The 21,321-nt window shown below is 36.8% G+C and overlaps 5 protein-coding genes and 1 non-coding gene across 9 annotated transcripts; 2 read left to right on the forward strand and 4 right to left on the reverse strand.

Annotated features, from left to right (window-relative positions):
* Positions 1-4,739: 4,739 nt before the first annotated feature.
* LOC125593933 lies at positions 4,740-4,935 on the reverse strand. Its single transcript, XR_007329712.1, has one exon. It is a non-coding gene; the product is annotated as a U2 spliceosomal RNA (small nuclear RNA).
* A 197-nt stretch (positions 4,936-5,132) lies between these two features.
* Positions 5,133-8,198, forward strand: LOC125593924 (pentatricopeptide repeat-containing protein At5g10690-like). The gene is made up of 11 exons (XM_048770280.1): positions 5,133-5,570; positions 5,650-5,782; positions 5,909-6,006; positions 6,297-6,458; positions 6,563-6,631; positions 6,716-6,851; positions 6,938-7,170; positions 7,290-7,367; positions 7,458-7,526; positions 7,629-7,805; positions 7,913-8,198. Exons 1-11 carry the CDS (start codon positions 5,223-5,225, stop codon positions 8,135-8,137), a joined length of 1,728 nt encoding a protein of 575 aa, XP_048626237.1. The 5' UTR covers positions 5,133-5,222; the 3' UTR covers positions 8,138-8,198.
* A 66-nt stretch (positions 8,199-8,264) lies between these two features.
* LOC111204242 (nucleolin-like) lies at positions 8,265-10,042 on the reverse strand. Its single transcript, XM_048770281.1, has 2 exons — positions 9,530-10,042; positions 8,265-9,409 (listed from the first exon to the last, which is right to left on the reverse strand). Exon 2 carries the CDS (start codon positions 9,380-9,382, stop codon positions 8,351-8,353), a length of 1,032 nt encoding a protein of 343 aa, XP_048626238.1. The 5' UTR covers positions 9,383-9,409; positions 9,530-10,042; the 3' UTR covers positions 8,265-8,350.
* A 269-nt stretch (positions 10,043-10,311) lies between these two features.
* Positions 10,312-12,974, forward strand: LOC111204238 (probable E3 ubiquitin-protein ligase RHG1A). Its single transcript, XM_022698506.2, has 5 exons — positions 10,312-11,785; positions 11,879-11,929; positions 11,995-12,096; positions 12,174-12,332; positions 12,465-12,974. The coding sequence occupies exons 1-5, from the start codon at positions 11,072-11,074 to the stop codon at positions 12,597-12,599; spliced, it is 1,161 nt and encodes a 386-aa protein (XP_022554227.2). The 5' UTR covers positions 10,312-11,071; the 3' UTR covers positions 12,600-12,974.
* On the reverse strand, positions 12,879-17,283 carry LOC106383222 (HBS1-like protein). 4 transcript variants are annotated; one of them, XM_013823352.3, is made up of 10 exons: positions 17,105-17,283; positions 16,894-17,001; positions 16,661-16,822; positions 16,065-16,268; positions 15,840-15,917; positions 15,086-15,423; positions 14,908-15,018; positions 13,537-14,430; positions 13,320-13,454; positions 12,879-13,235 (listed from the first exon to the last, which is right to left on the reverse strand). In XM_013823352.3, exons 2-10 carry the CDS (start codon positions 16,985-16,987, stop codon positions 13,107-13,109), a joined length of 2,145 nt encoding a protein of 714 aa, XP_013678806.2. In that variant the 5' UTR covers positions 16,988-17,001; positions 17,105-17,283; the 3' UTR covers positions 12,879-13,106. The 4 variants fall into 4 exon arrangements, with proteins under 4 accessions (XP_013678806.2, XP_013678810.2, XP_013678814.2 ...); XM_013823356.3 differs by having other exon boundaries at positions 17,094-17,112; XM_013823360.3 differs by lacking the exon at positions 16,065-16,268.
* Positions 17,284-19,690: 2,407 nt separating this feature from the next.
* Positions 19,691-21,163, reverse strand: LOC106416117. Its single transcript, XM_013856956.3, has 2 exons — positions 20,894-21,163; positions 19,691-20,313 (listed from the first exon to the last, which is right to left on the reverse strand). The coding sequence occupies exons 1-2, from the start codon at positions 21,059-21,061 to the stop codon at positions 19,747-19,749; spliced, it is 735 nt and encodes a 244-aa protein (XP_013712410.2). The 5' UTR covers positions 21,062-21,163; the 3' UTR covers positions 19,691-19,746.
* Between the last annotated feature and the right edge of the window lie 158 nt (positions 21,164-21,321).

Here is a 21,321-nt window from a genome sequence, read left to right on the forward strand (position 1 = left end):
ACCTTGTTTTTTTCACTGTTTTGCCTGGGTAACAAGCGTTGTATAATGGCTGCTATCTAGCTACGTATAACAATTATCTCAATATGATATTTACATTTAGCAAAAAAAAAAAGGGGTATGTGTACTGTGTGACGCTTTCAGAAATATATCGGATGATTATAATAACTCTCACTTTAGAATAACAATAACGAGGTCCGTGATATGGTTTGATGAAGACTCCAAACTTTTGTACTGTTGGACGTGAAATTCAAAGGTTAATGATCATTTCTTTTTTTTTTTCCGTAGCTATCAATACACAGAAAATGAATGAATGATTTACTTCTTTTTTACCTCTTCTCTGAAATAATTAAATTTATAATGCATGTGGTTCTATATAGTCTACATGGAATGTCGATGTTTGACGAACGTACACAAATATTTGAATTATTGGTTCAGGGCATTCATGTTTTATGCATATCAAAGGTAGCACATGTACCACAATGCAACGAACATACTACAATATTTTTGTATTAATCTGAAACTATATTCTTCAGTTCAGTTTCAGTTGGGAAGTATGATCAATAATTTGAATTTTGTGAAAGGAGAAACCATAAAGACGGACGACACTATGTATTAAAAATGAATAAAACCCCATTTTTCACCAATTAAATGGAGCGGACAACAACTGTAATGGCACAGAATTAGTTGTCGAAAACCAATCCCATTTTCTATAATACAAAAAACATCAGCTACTGTACTTAAGAAAAAATAATAGCAATCAGAATTATTTGTTTAAAGGGCCTTTTAGATTTTTAAATAAGAAAGACAACAGCTAAGCCATTTTATGTTATGAACTTATGTAGTCCCACGATCTGAGCGGCGCCCGGAGGCTCTTGTCCCGTCCCCGTAGTTGCTAATAGGTTGCTAGTTGCTAGTTGCTAGTTGCTACTTGCTACTTGCTATATAAATACTCCCTCCGTTTCAAAATAGATGATGTTTTGGAGAGTTTTAGATGTTTCAAAATACTTGATGTTTTGATATTTTATATTAGTTTTAGCTTTATTGAAAACTGTGTGACCAATGATGTTTTATAGTTTTCTTCATAATTGGTTGAATTTGTTTTAGTTTATATTTTAAATGCTATTTTTTTAGGTAAAAGTGTATTTCTTAATTCTTGTGCATTGAACCAAAACATCAACTATTTTGAAACAGAGGGAGTATGTGACTAGCCCACCCATGTATCATGTCATCCTCATAGTTGCTACGTGGAACTGTAGGCGACCAACACGTGGAGTTGATCTTTACAAACATGTTTCTTCTGTTTTTTTTTTTTTGTTTTTTTTTTGCTCTCGCGCCAAAAATGGACGGTGTTGAGGATTAGGGATAATGTTATTCTTACGAGTTCGAAGAAGGACGAGAATGTGGAGATATTAGATGGATGGGGACACGAATCCTTAAATTGCGGATTTTTTAATTAGTTTAATTTAACTCTCGATTAGAGCAGGACCAATCCTTTTCATCTTTCTTCTTAATGAGTACTTTTTTTGTGAAATGTATATTTTATGTGTGTGGAAAGCTGGATTTTAATATAATGGAGGAATCGCCCTATACATACTTATGTGTCTAATTTTACAGAATATTATAGCTTGTTAGACTTAATCCATCTAAGTTTAACATGTTTGCATGTTTTAAGAAGTCTTAGTTTATAACTAAAATAGAAAATAAGGTATATATTTTGAGTGTGATCAAATACTTGTTTTGTTTTTTTTTTTTTTTTTTTTTTGATCAAATACTTGTTGGTTGTCAATTGTTGGGGGCATTCATAACTTCTTGTTGTGAACGACTGCATTGGTTTCAGTCAATAATATTTATTATATAGTTGAGTTTGCTATAATATTCAAGTGAATATGTCATTTTAGGGCAACATACAAAATATGTTTTAATTTCCCAAAACAAATTAAGATGGATGATAAGAAAACTAGGCAGCATACAATGACAAACTTAAATCAAGGTGTATGTTAGGTTTCTATCATTAACAATACCATAAATTTGGAATTTCCATAGCTTCATGTTTACACTAGGATTAGTATTATTGCTCTAAATCCAAATATATGACTATCATTTCATACTTTTTGGTTCCATTATTAAAGAAGATTAAAATAAAATTCGATAATTTATCACGTGTAGGGTCTCTGTCAGAGTTCTTTACATTTTTTTCTGACAACGAACTTTTGGTGTCTTAAATCATAGTTTCAATAATAAATCAACCAGGAGGATAGATCTAAAGTAAATCTGTTATATAGTGTTTTGTATCAAAAGTATAAACTCTTCTGTATACCTGAAAAATTATCCTAAATCTGATAGTCCGGCCACAATCTAGAGAGGAATCAGTTTATGTTTGCTTGTGTCATTAATTCGATATTTCTATTTGTAACTGATATATATATATATATATGGTTTAGTGAGAAAATATCATTAAAACATACAAAAGGAAAAAAAAAAACTATTGCAATTTCATTAAGTAAGAATCCTTTTATGTAAGTACATCTTATATATTAAAACAGAAGTCACAATCTTGATTCATGTGTGATTTTTTTAAAAATGGACCTAATAGACCTATTCATAGAAATTCATATTACATTTTAGTTCAGAATTTTAAAATATTTTAATCATAATATCTTTTGATATCTTTTCATTTTAAATATAAATATATTTATTTTAAAATTCTAACAAATCTGTTTAAAAAGATTTTTACAAGATCTTCATTTTTCGAAATTATATTTAAATATCTTGCTAATTTCGAAATTAGTTTAAAATATTATTATACATTAATAAATTCAGTTATATAAAATTAAAAATAAAAAAAATCTATAATATTTTATTTATTATATAATCATAATCAATCATATTAAAATAAAATTATTATATTGAGCTAAATATAATAAAATTGTATTAAATTTATATATTTATTTATTTTATTTTTGTAATTATAAAATATTTATGTTCAAAAATAAAATTTAATATGTTGGTAAGATGGGTTTACATTATCAAACTATATAATACATGTATAAAAATAAAAATGTATTTCTTTAAAGTTAATAATATAAAATCTTTGTAACTACTTTAATCATAATATATTTTCATTTTAAAATAAGATATATTTATATATTATATTTTAAAATTTTAATAAATCTGTGTAAAAATATTTAAACAATAACTTAATGAATTTTTAAAATATTTTAATCATAATATCTTTTGATATCTTTTCATTTTAAATATAAATATATTTATTTTAAAATTCTAACAAATCTGTTTAAAAAGATTTTTACGAGATCTTCATTTTTATAAAATTTAATGAAAATGAAAATAAATAAATTATATCCTATTTTATCTACTTTATAGTCATGTTCATGTTAAAATATAATTATTATACTAAAATAAATATGATAAAATTATATTCAATTGATAAATTTATAAAATTTATTTTCATAAATATGAATTATTTATTTAAAATACAATATGATGATAGAACATCTTAAAATTAACAAACTATATAATACATGTCTAAAAATTAACATATCTTAGACTTTTATATATACAATAATAAATTATCTAATATTGGTAAAAAGAAATCCAGTTTTGAAAGACGGGACAAACTTTAGCATAAATTAAATACAAAATAATTTTTAAATATATTTTTTCATTAATATATTAATTTGCTTAATAACTAAATGCAAATACAATAAGAAATGGTAAATACATACGGTTTAAACAATTAATTAATTATAACATGTAAATTATAAAATTATTGTATTTGAAATAGTTATATAAATATTTATGTATATGATTAACATTAAAAATATATACCACTTATGTTATAAAACAATAATTTATGTATAGAAAAGTGAAAACAAACACCCGTGCGGTTGCACGGGTCAAAATCTAGTTTTATATTAATTCTGAAATAACATTTACAAATTCATTTTAACACATTCAATCGAAATCAAAGATAAATAAACTCAACATGACCAAATCATGCCAAGCGCATTCGATATAGTTTAAATGTTTAATGGGGCCAGAGCAGCAGAAAAATTCAAAGTTTTTGCATGGAAGGTTTTCAGAAAGATAATTCAAAGTGGGTAACACATCTCCGGAATTCCTTACCATCACCGTAATTTCATATGGACTAGTAACATTACTTTTCATTTTTCTATTTACAGTTACATCAACTAGGATCTTTAAAATGAAGAACTATCTTGATAGTGTACCAATAAAACAAATTAATTTCTATATATTATCAGGTTCGTAGTAGATACATTATCATGCCTCTAATTGAAATGGATCTATTGTTGATAACTTATAGTTTAATCTTTTAACCCTTCCTACATCCGCTTTTGACTTTCAAGTTTAAGAGGCGTAAATTCATGAAGAGTATGAATGAAATATACACCAAAGAAACACAAAATCTTTCTTTATACGTTTATGAAAATCTCCAATAACCGGATATGGGTATCAATGTTTCGGCCATCGACAATTACGAGGCTAAAATATAAAAAGTTAGTAATAATAATCTAATTCGAGTCACCAAAAAAAGACATCCAAAGCTACAGATTCAACCGAATCACGTCACTGTGAACCGTGATTCCAACTTTTTAACCAAAAATGGTCACTCTCAGTCCAATGTAAACATACATAAAGAGAAATGTTATACTACAATTAATACAAGGACCAGATCAATAAATTATTAAACTTAGGATTTGGTGGGTTGAGCCAGATCCATGCAATAGTGCAACGCATGGACGACTCTCAAAGACCCAGATAGCAAGCTACCTTAACGGACCTTCACCCTAAAAAAATAGAGTTAATATCGTGTGGTCCGATGGACCACATATCAGATATTAAACTGATAAGAACAGATACTACACTTGATCTTAGCCAAAAGGCCGAGAAAGGTATGAATTGGTCAGTCGACTCGCCTCCTATTTTATACTCCCTCTCATCCCTTCCCATCCTTCTTTCCTTAGCGATGTGCGACTTCCAAATAGTAAGACAAAACGCAGCACTTCACGAAATTACTGGGCTTCAATATTCAGGCCCAAGGCCCAAACCCCGTCTTGTACGACCCCGCCACTGTTAGTAACTGACTGATTTAGATTCTCTCCGACGTTATCCACTTCCGCTTAGCTCCAAGGTACAGCGAAGCCCATCAATGGCGGTTAGTTAGCCTCCGCTCCTCCACGAAGATGAATCGAACTTCAGCTCTGGTGACTCCTCTCCTTCCTTCCTCCTGCTCCGTCCCGACGCGACGGCGCTACCCCGGCAGAGCGAACCGCTACACCAAACGTCTCAACCTCAAGCCTCTCACCTCGCGCATCGTGCTCCTCACGCGGCGTCGCCAGCTGGATCAGATAGTGGAGGAGGTGGAAGCGGCTAAGAAACGGTATGGGAGGCTGAACACGATCGTGATGAACTCCGTTTTGGAGGCTTGCGTTCACTGCGGAGATGTCGATTTGGCTTTACGGTTGTTCGATGAGATGGCGGAGCCTGGTGGATGCGGCGTTGATTCCATCACTTACGCCATTATCTTGAAGGTGAGTGAGTTTTTTGCTTGTTCGTCGTTTCAACTAACTTTTTGAAATTTGATTTGGAGCGTTTTTGGATTTGGTGAAGGGATTGGGAAAGGCTAGGAGGATTGATGAGGCGTTTCAAATGATGGAGTCTATAGAGAAAGGAACTGCTCTTGGGAATCCAAAGCTGTCATCGGCTCTTGTCTATGGGCTGCTTGACTCGCTGATCAATGCCGGTAAGATTCTTCAAGTTTCTCATGCTTAATCAGACTGCTGCTTAGTGTTGATTGTGTAATCTTGGAAGTGTAACTGTTCTTTGGCCTGAGGCTGATGCAAAACTACTTGATGTTGCTCTAGTGCAGGAGATTTACGGCGTGCCAATGGTCTACTTGCACGATATGGAACTTTACTCCTAGAGCAGGGCGGCCCGTCTATTCTCATCTATAACTTGTTGATGAAGGTACTTGATAAGAGTTGGCTTAGGAGAATGTTAAGTCTTGGCCTTTTAGAAAGTTTGTTGGGTTCTTGAGGTGCAATCCTTAGGTTCTAGGCTTAGCTTGTATTTGGTACAAGTTGAGAATCGTTATCATATCAATATACAGCGTATTTCTACTATTAATACTCTATCAGTACTTGGTAACACATAGTTGCATTTTGGCTGAGGGAAACATCTTCATGGTTTATGTTTTCTTGTTTTTTTGCCATTGTCAATAGGAAAGGCAGTTTTTTATATAGGTGTTGTGTTTCCAGGGGTATATTAACTCAGGATCTCCACAAGCGGCAGTGGTTTTGCTGGATGAAATGTTACGACTTGGATTGGAGCCTGATAGACCAACTTACAATACTTTGATCCATGCCTGCATCAAATGTAGCGATTTGGATGCGGCGATGAAGTTTCTAAAGGAAATGAAGGTCACAAGTGTGTATTTAAAAGGGTAGTTTTATACTCAGAGTAGTACTGGGGTAGTGCTTGGCTCATGTTAATTATGGTGTCTTGTTTTTCTACAAAATTTCAGGAGAAAGCAGAGGAATACTACGATGATTCTCTTCGTCCAGATGTTATAACATACACCACTTTGGTGAAGGTGAGTGAGCAATCCGTGGATCTCTTTACACATCTAAGTTTAATGCTATACACTTGACATATGTGATGGATTCCTACTTCTTAGGGATTTGGAGATGCGAAGGATCTGACATCGCTTCAAGAAGTATATCTGGAAATGAAATTGTGTGATAGCTTGTTCATTGACCGGACTGCATTTACAGCAGTCGTTGATGCTCTTCTAAAGTGTGGTTCAACGAGCGGTATGTTACTATGAATTTATTGCTCTCTGAATCTGGTAATTAGATGGGCTTCGAGTCTCAGGATCCCTATTGAATCTGTTTCACAGGGGCCCTTTGTGTCTTTGGTGAAATACTGAAGAGAAGCGGAGATGATGTAGAATTGAGACCAAAGCCGCACTTGTACATGTCTATGATGCGTGCGTTTGCTGTCCAAGGAGATTACGGCATGGTTAGAAACCTGTATCTTCGCCTATGGCCAGATTCTTCCGGAAGAATCTCCAAGGCTGTCCAACAAGAAGCTGATAATCTGCTGATGGAAGCAGCTCTCAATTCTGGTCAGGTATAAACGTGCTGGTCCTTCTAGTGAATTGAAAATTGCTTCATCTGTTATGTGATGTCTAAGATTTTCTTATAATATGTACTTGTCTGGTGATTTTTTTTGTTCCTATAATTTTTCAGCTCGATGAGGCCCTCGGGATTCTTACAAGTATTGTTAGAAGGTGGAAGGCAATACCTTGGACGACTAGTGGAGGCATGGTATGATGTGAAGAGTTGCTTTCAGGCACTATATATTTGTTTTGGTAGACAAATGTTATCTCTGATCTGATGAATTGTGTTCAACCGCAGGCTGCTGTTCGCCTAGAAGCATTGTTAGGCTTTTCCAAGTCTATATTACGTCCACATATACTCAGTAAGGTAAAGATGTATATATTTCATACTTCATGCAAATGATCTCGGAATCTGATGTTTGTGTGGTTTGATGTGATATGGGTATTTAACAATAATCTATTGACTCAGGTGATACCGGGTGAACCAATAGAAAGTATTATGGTTCCATTTGAAGCCACTCGGCCATTGCTAGGCACACTGCAGCTGAAGAATGTGGTCATGCGGTTTTACAAGGAGCAAGCTGTACCAATTGTAGACGACTGGGGAAGCTGCATAGGCCTTTTGCATCGAGAGGATTGCAACAATGTAAGTTTTAAGACAAACAAAATCTTATTCCGCTTGAGCACTTGTTGACATAAAAAAGAAAGAAAGATGAATTGATATATTATGTGCATTTAACTACTTTCTTGTAGCTTGATGCGTCATTGGTATCAATGATGAGAAGCCCGCCTCCATGTGTGAGTACAACGACATCGATTGGTCGCGTGGTAGATCTAGTTTTGGAAAAGAAACATAAGATGGTTATAGTTATTCATTGTTGTGGGAACGGTTACAGCTCAAAGGCAGTAGGAGCTTTTACAAGAGCACAGTTGTATCGGTTGTTTGAACCAGAGCAAAAGCTGCTCTGGTGGATGTAAGTTAAGTAATATCCCTTTTTGTACGAGTTAATTTCTTATAATTTGTTAGATATTCTTGTCACGTTTTTGCATATAGAAAAAGAGCAGAGATGCGAAGCATTGATATATGTTCACAGGCAAAACCATATGAGTCATTTATCCAATAAAACAGGAAAAACGATGAAAGCACTGACATAGGAAAGCTAACAAGACGCAGTGTTTGTCTGTAATGTATCACTTAGAAGCAGCAGTTTCATAGTCAATAACGGTTTGAAAGGCTCCAGCAAGAGCCAAGACCTTGTTCTTTCTAGAGCTCTCTTGCAACTTACTTGCTATTACATCGTTGTAGGCTGTTGGAGATTCCTTCTTCCCTTGCACCACTTCCTTCGTTGTTACTTCCTCTGGTACTTGAGCCTTTGTTTCTGTTGTTCCTTCTTTTACTTCTGCTTCTTCCTCTTCCTTAGTTTCTTCGATATCCGCAGCTTCTTTCATATCTTGAGTAACAACTGTCTTCTTATTCTCCTCATCATCATCAACCTTCTTTTCAACGTCTTCCTTGTCTTCACTGTTGTTCTCTGGTTCTTTATGCTCTTCCGTTTTATCCTCTTCTGTGGAGACATCCATTGGATGGATCTTCTCTTCCTCAGATTCATCGAGTTGTGCAACCTGTGCTTTACCTTCTTCTCTGTGATCAGAAACTTGTACATGGGTCTCAACCTTGATAATCTCCTCTTCATTCTCGAGAGGAGGCGCAACAGGAGAAGATTTCTTTGGAACATTCTCAGAACCTTCCTTTTTGCTCTTGGAAGAACTAGCACCGCTTAAACCACTCTTCTTTACCCCCGGAGATCCTCTCGACGCCACCAAACTGCTTCCTCTGAGACCACCTCTGCTGCTTCCGCTTCCGTGGAAAGATGCAGAGCGCAGACCAGTGACAGACTTCTCTCTTGGAACAACGGGTCTATCTCGTGGGCGTACAAGAGGAGAGGTATTGAGAAATTTCTGGGATGGTGAAGGAGGACGATCAAAGGATCGTCTACGAAGAAGCTTGTCTTCTACAGCGTTGTTCTTCTTCGAGAACTTGACCGGGTCTGGTCTTGAGCTTATTGTTGGTTTCAGGTAATTGGGTAAAGACTTCTCAACTGGTTTCCGACCAGACCCATCTGCGTTCGCTTCAGGCTTTGGCTTTCTGCCAAGAGATCTTGACCTGGTGAGGTTTTGGTTGTCAGGTTTCGTTTTCCCTGTACTAGACTTCGTTGCCATCATTCAGAAATCAAATAACGACCTGTGAAGCTAAAGAACAACGAACGATCCAGTTTTAGAAGACTATCAAATAAGTAGCAGCAAGGCATAAACACTATCAATCCAGACATGAAATATTATGTGAAGAAGAAAAGATATATATATATATACCTTGAGATCAAAGGAGATGAATAAAAGCTTTTGAATGAAAGAGAAGAAGCGTGTATAACAAACAAACTAATCTCCAAATTTGTGGTGGATAATTAGTTTTTTTTTTTTTGAACTCTGTTGTTTGTAAACGCAGCTTAAATCCCGCTTCTTATTAGGTGGTGGTGAACTGGTGATGGTGGAAACCATGAATCTCTCTCATTTATTTATTTGTTTCTCCTTAACAAAATAATACCCAAATTGTTAAAATTTGAGTATAAGTTAAAACGACTTCGACCGTTTTGTAAAACCGTAGACTTTTGTTTGAGCTAATATATCTTTTCCATGTAATAGTAATTTATTAGGTGTTAATACTTATCTAAATTTAGTGAATATCTTTCTGTTTCCTTGTGAATAATAATTAATTTCCTTTTGTTTTACATGTTCAATGGGAAAATATTTTGTACCTTATTTAGCTAATTACATCCTTTATATAATTGGCTTTCTAAGTTGTATTTTAAAAATCAAAATGTGGTCTGATGTGTTCCTAAATACTTCTGCACTACGTGCATGTCACAATATATTATATAGAGATGAAAATAATTGAAAAATTAGAAAATGTAGATTTCCATATTAATTACCAAAACTAAAACATACGTTAATATATAGTTCGTTCTTTTCCAAATAGCATAAACTTAGCTTGTCATCCGCTAGTGAGTCTACACGTAAATGGTGCATGCACTTAGCAATTTCAAAATGAAATGAAAATGTCTAGCCAGCTTGGTTTATTTTTGAAACAACAGGAAAGTGCACACGTAAATGGTGCATGTACTTATCACGTTGCATATGTTTATGTCGCTTATCTACTAACATGCTTTTCACCGCAACGATCATATATCAGTCAAAATGTGCATTTTAAATGTATAGAGTCCCTTAATTAGAACAAATGTTCACTAAAATATTCACATTATAAAACATACAGCTAACACAGTACTTTTGTCCTCGAGAAAAACATATTTTTCGACTTGAAATTAACAACATATCTGTGTTAGCATTCGTAAACTCATTATGCTTAAAATATGAAAATAAATTAGCTATGAATGATGGTAAACAAGAATAAGTACATGGTTGATGACAACTTGATAAACAAGAGTCTCTTGATTTACGCCAAAAAGGACGATACGTTTGTTAATACAACTTTCTCTACATCATCAACGGATTAAAAAGAGTCATTTTGTTTATTGATAGTCCGTTTAATTCGAATATCATTACCCTTTGTTTTCTCTTTGGCTTGGGGACCATTAGTTTGCCCCTCCACTTTTCTCTCTTTGTCCATGATCACATAACAACACCAGGTAGTGTTTTCCTCTGGATGATCTTTACATTCACTCTCATGTTCTTGTCTCCTTGATGCTTTTAACTTTAAAAAAGGTTTTGATGACTTGTTGAAGCTGTGTTTATATTATTTATAGAGTTTTTGTTTGGTGTTACCGAATATTCTATTTGATCAGTTTACTTTTTTTTGTCCGTCTGTCTGCAGAGAAAAAAGGTTCTATTCTTTTATCAATGGATGGATGTTCAGGTAAACGATCGGTTAACCGGATGGTCTTGCCTAGAAAAGCAAGCGGCACTGTACTGCTGCGTGAGAATATGAGCAAGAAAGATGAAAAGAGTGTCTCTTTCTGCAGCAGGATTGGTTGTAGTGCAAAGGTATCTTACACCAAGGGAACTAGGATGGTTAATAATACTAAACTTGGTTCCTCCTCAAATGGGAAGGAGATTGTTAGGAGTTCATCTCGAACTCCAGGTGGATTTGGATACTTAAGAAAGCCGGCTACATTTACTACTGGTAGTCCTCTGATTGGTTCCTCAGTTTCTTCTTCTGGTAGCGAGCACACTGTAAAAGGTGGTGGTCTGAGCAGGAACGGATTGAGGTGCAGTTCTGTGTCTGAAGTTCTTCCAACTAATGCAACAAGAATCAGTGTGACGAAGAGGAAAAACTCTGATGGGGAGAGCAGCTCTTCTAGCACTAGAGCCAGTAAGACCAGCGTCTCAGGTACCAAGGGAAGGAATCAAAGTTCTTCTTCTCGCATCACAGATTCTGATAACAGAAGGAATCGGATAGTACCGAGTATCAGAGGTAACAGTGTTGTTTCAGTTAATGGTAAGAGATCATCAAGTAGTCATAGCAGGCCGAGCAGTAACAGTGGCCCATCACCTTCACGCTCATTGGTGAGCCAGGATAGTTTAAGTCGCTACAACATTAACATAATAGCAGAGGTAAGTTTCCTTCACCTTGTTGTTTTGCTTTCATTAGAAGCTTTGAGATGATTCCTAGGTCGTTGATAACAATGTTTTGAAAAATGTTTACAGGTATTGTTGGCCCTTGAAAGGATTGAGCATGATCAGGAGCTTACATACGAGGTAATTAGCAGCATAGAATGTTTCTGACGTTTCTACTGTCTGAGCTGCTTTCTTTTTACACACAGAGACTGGCTTCTTTGGAGACGAGTCTATTCTCAAGTGGTGTGTTCAGATTCTACGATGAGCATAGAGATATGAGGCTTGACATTGATAACATGTCATATGAGGTCAGTTTTGCATGTTATTTTTTACTGGTCCCTTTGATGTGTTATGAGCCATTTTTAGCTTAACACAAATCTTGCAGGAGCTACTAGCTTTGGGGGATAAAATGGGTACAGTGAGCACAGCTCTAAGTGAAGAAGCACTCTCGAAAAGCCTCCTGAAAAGTATTTATCAGGAGACAGATGAAACCGGCTCCACTTCACTGAACAAGGATGATGATATCAAGTGCAGTATTTGTCAGGTTTCTCTCTACTTTCTCTACTTTCTAACGCAAACTATTAATTAATCAACTGGTTTGTCTAGTATCTGAGATGGAACAAGAGAATGTAGCATAAGGGTTATAGTTAATGTTACTTAAATATATGCTATGCAGGAAGAGTATGTTGATGGAGATGAAGTAGGGACTATGTCATGTGAACATATGTACCATGTGAGCTGTGTACAACAATGGCTACGGATGAAGAGCTGGTGTCCCATCTGCAAAACCTCTGCAGAAGAGGAGAAGTAGTTGTAGTGATAATGCCACACCCAACTTTAGCTTTGTGGGATGATTACAAGATGATCAGATACATTGCTTCTTCATCTTCACCAAATGCATTGTTTCTACATCATCTTTCTCTCTTGTACATAACATTTTTTTTTTTTACTTTTGACTCATACGATCAGATGACAATTTCCATTCTCCACTTGTATCAAACCTTAACTTTTGATTTGAACCTGAAACATTTTTGTAGTCTATACCAACTTAAAGTTTTTTTTTCTTGTTCTGCCTTCTTCATACCAACTCTTACATAAATACAAATATGTTATTTTCTCCATAGGATTGTTCTGCAACAATGTATTTTTTTTTTCATAATTAATGGAAAATATTCTTGTGGCTGAAGGAAAAATAATCATATTAATAAAATTACACATCGAAATTTAACTGAATAGTATTTTGCAGTTGATGTAGGATATTTCCTAGCAAGTATTGCAGACAAAACTTGGGACGACTCAACAAAGAGTAAATAATCTTTTACGAGTCTTGGATAATCCGAGTAACTTTGCCCATAGCGACTGTTCTTCCTGATGATCTAAGGAACACTCTTCCAAGGGCTCTACTCTCAGAAAACGTCTCCACACAAACTGGATACTGAAGACTCACCTGCAATGTTATTACAACAAAACATTGTCACATATCAAGGCAGTTTTTGTAATGTCTCATACAAGTCTAAGAGAGACTTCAAACCTCAAGCATTGCACTCTGTTTAGCAGTTAAACAACGAGGAGACTTCTTTGTCGCCTCCCCTGTTTTGGGATCAAGCATCGCCACAAGCTTCACAACCGTTGCTGCCTCCTTCGCATGGTGCACATGAAACTCCAACTACAAATTGAAAAGGATCAGAAAAAACTTGAGACAAATAATAAGAGACTGAGCATGAAAGAGAGGGTCTTCTTTCTTTTACCTGAGAACCGAGCAAGATCGGTGTAGCTCCTTCCAAAACAAGCACCATCAACTCCAAACGAGTCGCTACCGAAACAGGGTAATCAGGATGGCACAGCACACCTCCTGCCATCACTTGATTCGCATCGATCCCTTGCAAAGCTATCGCCACGTTATCCCCCGCTCTTGCAATGCTGCAGCCCTGAGAGTCACGCTCCAGAGACTTCACGGTTCCTTGATCTCCCGATGGCATAACCATTACCTTGGAGCCTGACCGAACAGCTCCAGCTTCAAGTTTACCACAAGCAGACACCTGCCCTGAACTCGACCTCACAACGTCGCATATAGGCATCAGCAGAGGCTTCGAGATGTCTCTGTCAGGAGACTTGACAGAGTCAACAGCATCCAGTAAACAAGGACCTTGGTACCACGAGGACAGGCGGCTTTCGGAGGGAGCCGAAACCAAGTTCTGATTCTCCATGGCGCTCAACGGAATCCACGTCAGAGACGATTCTTTAAACCGACAAGAATGAAGAAACGACCCAACGTGCTGTTTGATCAGCTCAAACCTCTCCTTGGAGTAGCCAACGATGTCCATCTTGTTGACAGCGACTATGACTTGCTCCACGCCGAAGCCTCTGAGAACGCGCGCGTGCTCCCTCGTCTGGCCTTTCAGGTTGTCGAAACCGGCTTCGAAGGCGCCAATGGATGCGTCTATGACGAGGATCGCTGCGTCCGCTTGCGTTGCTCCTGCTATCATGTTGGGAACGAAGTCTTTGTGGCCTGGAGAGTCGAGGAGGACGACGTGGTGTCTTTTGGAGTTGAAGTAGGCGACGGCTACTGTCATTGTTATTCCTCGTTCCCTCTCTTCGGCACTCTCGTCTAATGCCCAGGCGTATGCAAAGGAGCCTTTGCCCTGATGGGAGAAGAAACACAATGTCAAGTAAATGGAGAAGAAATTTGTATTTTCGAGTCTCTTAGCTAGGCATGGACACCAAAGAATCGAACCGAAAAAAAAATTTACGCGACCCTATATCTCTAGAACCAAAGAACCGAATTGGAACCAAACCAAATGGTTACCCAAATTTCTACAATATAATTTCTATTATGATAAATATTAACTATATATAGTTTAAAAACCGAAATACCAAAAAAAAATAACAAATACTTTTTATCTGAAAAAATTAAAAAATTGTCCGAATTATCCAAAATTTTATCTGAAAACCCCAAAAACCTGATGTTTAATCCGAAAAATTCGAATTTTCTAATTTTTAACCCGAATTAACCAAAAAACCGGAACTGAAAGGGATCCGAAATTATATCAGGTATTAGCTGGTTTCTAATTTTGTTACCAGAACCGAACCGGAACATCCAAAAAGAGCAAACAGGTTACCTGCGACTTTGCTTCTTTCTCAAACTTGTGCATTTGTTTTTGAGATATTCTTCCCAACAGATGCAGTAGCCTACCCGAAAGTGTTGACTTACCGGAATCAACATGTCCCACCTACAATCACATCGCAAACGTCAGTAACAGTATGCATGGAAGAAACTTAGAAAGCCAGGAAACTCACAATGGCAAGATTCAGTTGACTTAGTGCATCCGACTCTTTATCAAGCATCATCCACTCCTCTGGCTTATGATTTGATTTTGATTTTGCACTTCTAATTTTTACATCCCTGGAGGTTTCTGTTTCCCCAGTCAAAGACATATTGTTCATAGTACTAGTAAGACTCTCCGACACCTCCATGTTTTTTGACGAAGAGCTTGTCTCCTTAGATTTATCTGCTTTTGCTTTTGGCAAACTTTTGAAAGATTGTATGCCGCCAACGCCAACGTTATCGTGCCTACCTTGGGAGCTTGTCTGATTATGTTCTGCGCTATCTTGCTTCTCTTTATTCTTCATGCTATCTGTTAAGAGTTAAGAGCGCACTTCAAACCACCAAATTGAAAATAAACTAGACGAAACACACAAAACCAAAGTACGAGAATAACTCCTCTTCTCTCTAAATTGTTGAATGATTCATCCCTATTTATCAGAAAGATTATTCCCAAACCTAAAAGGAAACTAAGTAAAAAACATAAATACAACTGAAAAAAGGAAAGAACAAAAAAAAAATGGAAATCCTAATTACAATTGAACTAAAACTTATCACTAGCATCACCACTTGAGCTAACGTATGGTTGTATCAAGTATCAACATTGGCTTCAATAATCTTTTTAAGCGCTGAACTCACTAAGATTCTCAAAATAAGATGGATTAAAGCAGAGAGACTAATCATCTAATCCGTACAAGAACAAACATCATCAAAGCCAAGTGTGGATACCTTTTGGACCAGTTCTCGAGGATTTTAGTCCATTGGAGACTAAATCATCTGGCGATGGAGCATCAAACTTGAACGGTGCTATAACATAAGTTAAATAAAATAAATGATCAGAATAACGCTTTAGCACAGCCAAAATGCAAAGAACCAACTAATAGACTCTCAACAAGAACATCTTATTGAAAACATAAGAACACTATCAAACAACTACAGCAAAAAGTTCCTAACCTATACTACTAACGGAGGAATTTTTAGAACTAAAAGCCTTGTGGAGATCGTGAATGTTCCCACGGGAAATTCTAGGCAGAGCTCCCTGTGCCAACACAAGATTCTTGTGCTCAGGCTGATAGAGGACACCCTTTTTCAGTGAATTCGATTCGAAAAGGGACTTTGCCAATTTGGATACCATTGGTTCTTTGCATCTGCCTTCAACTGCAACAAACACACATCTATTCAACCAATCACTACTAATCCCAAACAGATAACAATAGCTTAATCAATGACCTCAGAAAATAAACTCATACAAAGGCAAAGAGCGACTGTAACAACAACTAGCTTCTCTGACTAATATGAACTCAATGTTCAAGAAATCGCTAGGCGCTATTTATGCGCTTTATATGGGATTATTGTTTAGGCGGGCCTAATCAATAATTAATTCCATATAAAGCGCATAGCTACGGCCTAGGGATTTCTTGAACATTGTTTAGCTCCGATTTGCCGACTAGGCCGGCACTTAGTTGCGGCCTAAACTGATTTTTAGAACACTTAATAAACTACAAATTCTATACTAATATAAATTTTGGAGGATAGAAGAGAGAGAGTACCTGTATTGTTATTGATAGTTTTGTTACCACCAGGCACAGGATGACGAATAACACCGCAAATATCACAAACATGCATACTCTCATCATTGTCATATGTACATATCGCACATCGCCAAAGCCCTCGCTTTGCAATTACTACTTCCTCCTTGGGTTCATCAGCTTCTGCAAGTTTATGAAAACAGTAAATTAAAACCACAACAGAACTCACAAGAAAGGAATGAGAATATACTTACCGTGTTCATCTTCCTCTACATCAACATCATAGTCATAATCATCATCGAAACCATCATCATAATCGTCGAAATTGGAGAATCCTTTGCGAGGCATCGTTTAGTTTTCTTCTGCTCCACAAAAGGGGTGAAAAATTAGAAATCAACAGCTTCGTGCACCCCCAACACCCAATCAGAATCAAAATTGATCCAAATTCACTAACTTTTAACTTACAAAAACTAGTGGTGTGGCGAAATTGGATTGAGAGAAACGCTCCTCGCAGCTTCTCCGCCTGTGAATTGCTCTCAAAGCGAGCAATTCGTTCCTCGCCGACGAGATAGGATCCGGATCAGGGTTCGATTCTGGGAACATACAGAAAAGGTAATGAACCAATTAACAATTATGTTGGGCTTTTAATGGGCCTATATATGCGCAAATGGGCCTATATATGCGCTATAACCATTAACTTCTGCGACGAGGTTACTAAAATCGAACGGATTCGATTTCTGCTCTGGATGGTTCAGTAGCACCCACATTGTCCATTCCATTACCACCGGTGAAGTATTGGTTCAGGCGCTGAACATTACCACTAGTAAACACAAAGTCCAAAATACCACATAAAAAGTTGGAATATATCTTTAATAACATACAAAAAATTGGTTATACATTTATTACATGTTGGTCTTAGATTGAAAGTTTATCTAGCATAACATATATAGATCCGGTTTTAATATATGTTACGTTATAATTGATCTAACCAAAAATTAATCTTTGTCTGAATATTCCAAAATTAGTGGTAAGTAAATTAAGTTATTTTTCTTGTAATAGATTGTTTAAGATTAAGATTTCGCCCTAAACGCTCCCAGGCACGGGGCTCGAGGTACACCGAATTTCAATGTCTTCCGGCGCCGGCGACGCGTTTTCCCGCCGGCGCTGGTCTCTCTCGCCGACGCTGTCTTCTGCCTTCATTCCACTGTTTGCTGCTCACTTCAAATTTCAGATGCTACGGAGTCGTAGCCTTTTGCAAACCGAAGAAGGGGATACCCGACGGAGCCTTTGTCGGAGACATAAGCTTCGGCTCCTCGTCTTCAATGTAGTCCTCCCGACGGCTCTTCCTACTTGCTCGGTCTGCTCTCCAGCGATGAGTCGAGAGGATTCTCTCGCCACCGTTGTTCTCCGGTTCACGGGAACGTTTCCCGGTGAACTCCACTCTAGCTGTCGACGGAAAAGCTATACTGTCGACCTTAGCCACGTTCTTCAACTTATCATGGAGCTAAGCTCTCAACGCTCAAGCTCTTGCTTTCCATTTCCGGGAAGTGAGACAGCAAAACTACCGCATGTCGCTCCTTTCTACTCATATGGCTCCAGAGTGCAAGGCAACTCAAGCTCAGATCTGAATCTCATAGGAAGATCTTCACCTTCCTCTCCTCCTAGTGAGCTGCCATTTCCCCTTGCGTGCCCCTTCCTCAACGGAGGATCTGCATATCATCACCGAACGTCTCTCTCTACATCTGGGTTCGATGGTCACTCAGCTTGCTCCGGTGAGCTCGTCTCTCCGCCGGTGAGTACCATCTATCTCTCAGTCGACGTCTACTGCACCATCTCCGACCTTCAATTTCGATCAACGACGTCTCGAACTTTGCCGGCGACTGCTTCAGAACCAAAGAGATATGTACCTAAGTGGGCCTGGCCCAATTCTTTTCTTGAAGCTATTAAGGTGATTACCAAGAACCTAAAGCCCATATTTTCAAATCAAAACATGCGATATATAGTTGTGGGTATGGCCTTTTTGGTCATGTTAAAGATGTTCGATGGATTCTTCGAGATCAATAAGCTGAGATTATTACAATATCATCTCTTTTGGAAGAATTTTTATGTGGGTTCACCAACTCTGGTATGGGTTTCATCATCCTCCTCAAACGAAGAGAGTTTTTCACAACTATGCCTCCCTTCTATGAACGGAGATGCTCTCTCGGATTCTCTGCTGAGTCCTTGTTTCAACTTACTCACCGGTTTGTTACTTTGCGTAGCGGTCTGTACGGGGCCAGAAAGTGCAATCGAGACTACTTCGGTTTTTCTCGTTGGTGAGGGTTGTCCTTCAACGTCACTTGTGACTATTTCTCAGCTATCCGACTTTGTTGTAGCTTCTTCGACGCATTCAGACTTTGTTTTGAATTCGCTGTCAACTTCATATGGAGACTTATCCGGTTTGATATCATTTTCCATTTTAGTTTATGATTTGTCTTCAAGAGGATGTCTAATTCCCTCTTTCCTTTGTAGTCCTTGAAGTTAAGTTTTAATGAAAGTTGTGTTTCAAAAAAAAAAAAAGATTGTTTAAGATTTATTCTAAATGGCTATGTCTTTGGCCCTTCTCCACAAATGAACCGGTGCAATCAATTTTCGTCATTCAACTTTCATCTACGAGTTGTTGAAGATATGCATATCTCATCCTATGCATCTCCATTACTCTCATCTCAAGACCTTTGTACCCAAACCACCTTAACATTATAATCACAAACTTCTAGAAAAAAAACTCGATTTGGAGTCCCAAGAACCTCCTCTGATCACTTAATTAGAAGCCACGACTCCCAAAGACTTAATTCAAACATTTTCGTAAAAGATTTATATAACTATGTATATAAACAACATGTTCATCAGGACACAAGCTTAATGCGTTTGCATGTTACACAAAATTTAGGATATAAAATGTTCTTGAGTGTATTCGCATCATTAAACTAAATTTCGTCATAGAAAATCCGGTTACAAGAATACCCGCTTTCAAAAAAACGATTTAGCAACAACCAACTTGAAAGACTTAGATTAATCAACAAGTTTATTATTAATCATATACATATTCAACATGAACATATATAATATCAAGGAGAGCAGTGATCATCAGAATCTCCATGACAATCCACTTTACACTTCTCCTTATTCCCCGACGAAAACACAAAGTCCAGATTATATAGAACAGGAACCATCAACGCAGAGCTCAAGAACACAAGCACGGGTCCAAATATCCACAACATCAAAGGCAAGCCCATGTAGAACAACCTATTACCTACCGTGTTTAGCAAGAAAGCTTTCTCGAGTAGCTCAGAGACATACTCGGGAGTAGTCACGAAGCTTCCGAAGTCATCGGAGGATGGATCTTGAGGAGAGTTAATGAGGATGTTGACTTGGTTGATGAAGCGAATGGAGAGAGAATGAGAAAAGAAGGCGAAGAGGAAGATAGTGAGGATGGTTACGTATTTGAGTGCGACTGTGAAGTCACCATGGGATCCAAATACGGCATCGTTTAGAGGCTTCTTGATGCTATAAGTACTGCTTAAAACGGCGGCGAGACCTGCGCAGAGGAGGATGCAAGTTGTGGCCATTAGCGTCGCTCCCATGATCGTGTTTCGTAGTGTTTGTACAGCTAAGATGTTCTTCTTCTCGTTGTCCTGAAAACACACATTTATATACAGTTAACTATTTGAGAACTAGTTATATTTAAAAAAAATGCGTACATACAATATATATATATATACAAGCACATACAAATATATGTATGAGTAATAGGAAACTAGATATGCATTATAAACCAAACCTATAAGTTCATACATATATGTGATACATATATATGTATTATGTATCTGACCTTATAGGTTTGGATTATAACTCCTAACTAGTTTCCTATTATCCTCATATATATCAATTTATTTGCATGAATCATATTTTCTTTATTTTGTTCAAAAAAAAAAACCATATTTTCTTCTAAAACATATTTTCTTCATTCTGAAAAAACATATAATTTATCCTAACACTAAGTAATAATCTCAGTATGCAATCTTCATGTAAAATTTGCAGTTAACAATAAAAAAATTGTGTACACCAAAACTTATACTTGACCTAAACCAATGAAACGATTATTACTTGCGAGTTGTGACACACTTAACTATATACATCCACTTTTGACAAAAAGGACAAAACTATATAAATATCAACGACATCACAGGCTTTGAACACTAGTATTAAGTATACCTTCATGATGGCGGCAACCCAAGATCGACGAGCGCGAGAATTAGTGCCGACGATGGTAGAGAAAGGTTCGGTTCGAACCTTGTACCACAAGTAGATGTGGTAACTAAACATCACAAGTAGAGCACATGGAACAAGAACTGCATCTAAATACCATTTTCTCCACTCCATTTGTCTCTCTCTCTTTTTCTATGTAACAATCTTCTCTTTCTTTCTTGCTCTTTTTTTTTGTTTTCTTCAACACTAATCTCGGTTTGTCTTTCGTGGTCCTTCCCTCCATCCATATATATAGTGATAATCCGACGTTAATTAAAATATTTATTCCACAATTTGCCCCTTATAAATTACTAGTGGCACAGTGTCCTTTTGGTTTTTTTATTTTTCATATTAATTGACTTAATTAAATGTTAATGCTCTCCACCCTTTAAATC

This window comes from Brassica napus, assembly GCF_020379485.1.
Source record: "Brassica napus cultivar Da-Ae chromosome A2 unlocalized genomic scaffold, Da-Ae chrA02_Random_1, whole genome shotgun sequence".
Classification (NCBI taxonomy): Eukaryota; Viridiplantae; Streptophyta; class Magnoliopsida; order Brassicales; family Brassicaceae; genus Brassica; species Brassica napus.